General features: G+C 48.6%; 1 protein-coding gene across 1 annotated transcript; it reads right to left on the bottom strand.

Moving 5' to 3' along the window:
• Positions 1-1,585: 1,585 nt before the first annotated feature.
• LOC123074935 (phenylacetaldehyde reductase) lies at positions 1,586-3,619 on the bottom strand. The gene is made up of 7 exons (XM_044497657.1): positions 3,470-3,619; positions 3,226-3,401; positions 2,973-3,145; positions 2,656-2,844; positions 2,404-2,566; positions 2,069-2,255; positions 1,586-1,981 (listed from the first exon to the last, which is right to left on the bottom strand). Exons 2-7 carry the CDS (start codon positions 3,356-3,358, stop codon positions 1,840-1,842), a joined length of 987 nt encoding a protein of 328 aa, XP_044353592.1. The 5' UTR covers positions 3,359-3,401; positions 3,470-3,619; the 3' UTR covers positions 1,586-1,839.
• Between the last annotated feature and the right edge of the window lie 514 nt (positions 3,620-4,133).

Below are 4,133 nucleotides of genomic sequence, written 5' to 3'. Positions count from 1 at the left end.
CCTTTTGGATCTTATGTAATCCCCTAAGACCATCCTGTGCATTTAACTATCGGTTATTTGCTGCTTAGACTGCTATGCGGTATGCTTTTGAAACAACCTTAATGGAAGAAATATATGCTTTCATCTTTAAGTGCACATCCAAAGGCCTTTGCATGATTGTCTATCCAATCTAAACAGATCAAAAGAGTCCTTTTCTACATGACTTATTGAATCATTTCCAATCTTATGTACTTACTGCGTATAGAATGAGCTATTCTTTTCGAATAACAATATGTTAATGCACGCTCTTACAATAATTAGCTTACACCCGGCCTTTGCGCCATTGGCGCAACGGGTCATCTAGCTGTATGGAAACACTCGTAAGACAATAAAACATTGTCTGTAATCAACCTTTCGGGAACGAAAGAATTCTGAGTCAGACTAAGAATACCAGGTAGAAAAGCCTTCAAACGAGATGACTCCTTTTTTTGCAATTATTTTATATACCACATTACAAAAGCTGATCGCCCTAAATTGCGTTACCTTTTCCGAGGAATTAACCTTTGGGATCATCACAATCGTTGTGCCATTCCAACGAGAAGGAATAATACACGTTTAACTGCTTGCAAGACCCCCTCAATCAAATGGTCCCCTAACATGGACCAAAAAGTTTTACAAAAAATAACGTGAAGCCCATCTGGTCCCGGGGCTTTTAAATCACCAATATCAAACAAAGTCTTACAAACATCTTGAGCAATATAAGAAGCAAGAAGGGCATTGTTCATCTAAGTGGACATTCTTCTGCGGACAAGGGATAAAACCTGCTGGTTAGGTTGCAAAACTTCTGAGGTGAAATATTAGAAAAATATTCTGTGATATGATCCTTCAACTCCATAGCTTGCCGCCAAACCCCTGAATCATCAAGGAGTTTCTTAATACTATTCTTTTATCCTGGCCATGGCTGCGTTATGGAAAATGATGTATTACGATCCTCATACATCAACCAATTTGCTCGACCTCTTTGTAACCATTTTTTTTCATCTTGATCCAAAAGATTCTCTATGAGAACTAGAAGTTCCTTTTGCCGAGAGTGAGACTTGGCATTCAAAGGGCCACGCTCCAGCCTCTCTAATTCATTCTTTAAATTTTTATTCTACATTTCAGTCTCTTCAGAGTTTCACGATCCCAAGAATGCAAATCGGCATGCGCCACTCGGGTCCGCTCTGCGAGGGACGGACCAACACCCGCCATATTGGCCTTTTTCAGGACGACGTGACAATTTCAACAACGGTCTCTTGTTTCAGACACCTGCCTTCCAATTGTTTCACACGGCTCTTCGGACGACTAAACATATTGTCACCGAAATAATCCATATCCAGAACCAACATGCTTTGGTCAGAGTGTACGTGTTCCTCGTTAATAAATGCAATCCGAAGAAATTTATGTGCCCAGTCCACATTGCAAACTGCCCGGTCCAGTTGTTACCTGATTTCACCTCTTCTCGAGGTAAAAGGATCGCCAGGGAAACCCAAATCGTCCAAACCACGCTCTATGAGACAATCACGGAACTCCATCATTGCATTAGGTCTCGCATTACCACCCATGATTTCCAAAGAGTATAAAATTTCATTAAAATCTCCTAAGACGATCCAAGGATGAGTGTCCTTATTATGAAAATTACGAATATCACCCCAAGACAAGTGACAATCACTCCAATTTGGATTACCATAAAAACCCGTGAAGCGCCATTGTACAACATCCTCACATAGTAGTTCAACTCAACTTTATTCGCTTTATGTCTATGCACCGCGGCAGTTTTCCAGCAGAATTTATTCCTGCAAATGTACATTTGTTTGGAGGCTAGATTTCTCCTTTGTTCCTCAAGCAATCCACCGTGTCCCTGACAGTTTTGTCGAATGGGGTGAAACGAACGCCCAGATCGATCAGTTTCTTGGACGGAGCCTTTGATCTCACCACCCAGCCCTGCTTGTCCTCCTGGATCCTGAAGTGAAGAGAAGAAATCAGCAAACATTAGAACACTCCATCTGAGGAAGAGACGATCGATGTTGCTAATCAGTAGATGTATCACCTGTGAACCGGAAATTCGGGGTAAAGATTAGCAAGTTCATCGTGGAAATCGACGAGGCGTACGGCTGACTCCATGCACAGGTGGCGTCCCTGCGCCGACGGGTTCTCATAGAGCACCACCAGAGATTGTGCCACATCTCTGACGTCGACGCAGCCGACGAAGAAGGGTTCCATGTCAAGCTTCTGGCCTGGGTAATGTAATTTGCAGTTTTCACTCTTAGAAAGTCGAAATAAAGCTTTTCTGCGTTGCAACTTGCAACTCAGCAGCAGAAGACAGAGTTCAGGAATTGCCACGGAGCTGCAAGACTCTGTATGTTGAACTTGTAATCGACCGACCTCCCAGAAGCAGCATCAGCAGACGGAGGCTACCAGTAGGTGCCGGGGTCAACGTCGGGCCCAACACCAACCCCGGATTCAGCACAACCAGCTGCAATCCTTCCTCTCCGGCGAAGTCCCACGCCGCCTTCTCGGCCAGCGTTTTGGAGACGTTGTACCAAAGCTGCAGTTCAGACAGAGGGATTGAGCATGAGTGCTTAACTCTAGAAGTGCAGTATCTAAATGGATCTTGCAAGCGTTGACATGATGCACCTCAAGTTTCTTGAGGATCTCAACGTCGGCCCAGCAGTCGTCGTCTATGACCTTGCCGGCAGGCCAGTCGGCGGCAGTCGGACACATGGCCGTCTGCGAAGACACCATCACGACACGCTTGACCCCGCTGTCTTTCGCCGCGCGGAGGACGTTGAGCGCGCCGTTGATCGCCGGCAGCAGCAGCTCGTTCTGCGTCGATCGATCAGAGAACCAGTTAGCTTGCGTATATTATTCAGACTGTGCAGTGATGGAACTCTGAAGTCTGAACTATGGCGCGGCAATGGAGTTATTATTGTGGAGAAAGAAAGAAAAGTTGCCTCGGGGTCTTGTGCGGGCTGCAGTATCACGGGGGAGGCCAGGTGGAAGACGCCGTGGACGCCCTCGACCGCCGGCCGGACGGAGGCGGGGTCGAGGAGGTCCATCTGGAACAGCCGGAGCCGCGTGTCCGCGCCATCCAGAGCCTGCAGGTGCTTCGTCTCGGCCTCGTCCTCTGGAAAATCAGTCCGATCAAACAATCTTGCGTCGACTCGATTCATTTACGGAGAGAGACAGAGGAGGAGAGGTACGTACGGAGGTTCTGGACGGTGGCGTGGACGGTGTAGCCGCGGCCGAGGAGGAGGCGGACGAGCCAGGAGCCGATGAAGCCGCTGCCGCCGGTCACGCAGACGAGCTCGCCGCGAGCATCTCCGCCGGCCAACGCCATGTCGCCGGTGCTCGGGACGATCCGCCCGTCTGCCGCTCACCTACTGGACACAATCAAACGGTCAACTCGGCACTTCCCTGGCTCCTTGTGAACTGTACCTACTTCCTCAACCATAAAAAAGAAGCAGAGCGGCTTGGGGCGTTGACGCGACGAGAGGGGAGCCCCGTGACGCGGCTGCAACCAAGGTGTCGATTTGGACGCCAGAGAACACGATCGAATGCTGAAGTTTATCAGCATTATTATCCCGGGGAAGAATCCACATCTACCCGCGTCGATGACCGCCATTATTTCAGGTCGCTGTTGATCGTGTACGCCGTAAGGACAAGACTGGCCCAGTTTGGCCACCAGCCCAGTAGATTGCAGCCATGTAGCATGCTGCAAGGACGGCACTAGATAGAGCGTCAGATTCCCTCTGATGCACACCCGGGACGGGAGGCCACTAGGAAACGACAGACACGTGACATGACCGCACCACGAAGCTTCAGAGTCCTGCGGCAAGAGGCAGGAGTACGACCCGGAGAAATGCGTCACACATGATTGGTGGTGTTTTCCGCCCGCAGGAACGGTGGTGTAACAGTGGTGGAGGCAGGATTTGATAAATATGCATGTTGAGAGGGGCCGATTAGAGCAAACAATTTAAATCATGCATTGCTCATCTTCAAATTAGGAGCAAATAAGTGACCTTAGGGAGGGGAAAAGAATTCTATGAGATCAGGTCTCACGTGAGACCCATCTTGATGGATGACACGTGGCATTCACAAATCACAAAGCATCT

The sequence above is a fragment of the Triticum aestivum genome, chromosome 3D, assembly GCF_018294505.1.
Source record: "Triticum aestivum cultivar Chinese Spring chromosome 3D, IWGSC CS RefSeq v2.1, whole genome shotgun sequence".
Classification (NCBI taxonomy): domain Eukaryota; kingdom Viridiplantae; phylum Streptophyta; class Magnoliopsida; order Poales; family Poaceae; genus Triticum; species Triticum aestivum.
The sequence above is the reverse complement of the archived record's forward strand: the minus strand, read 5'-3'. Positions and strand labels throughout refer to the sequence as shown.

Excerpts from the sequence above, each read along its gene's own strand:
- LOC123074935 (XM_044497657.1), bottom strand. The coding sequence starts at position 3,358 with ATGGCGTTGGCCGGCGGAGATGCTCGCGGCGAGCTCGTCTGCGTGACC. Across the intron at positions 2,567-2,655 it reads AGATCCTCAAGAAACTTGAG|CTTTGGTACAACGTCTCCAA; the intron begins GTGCATCATGTC and ends TCTGAACTGCAG. Across the intron at positions 1,982-2,068 it reads CCCGAATTTCCGGTTCACAG|GATCCAGGAGGACAAGCAGG; the intron begins GTGATACATCTA and ends TCTTCACTTCAG.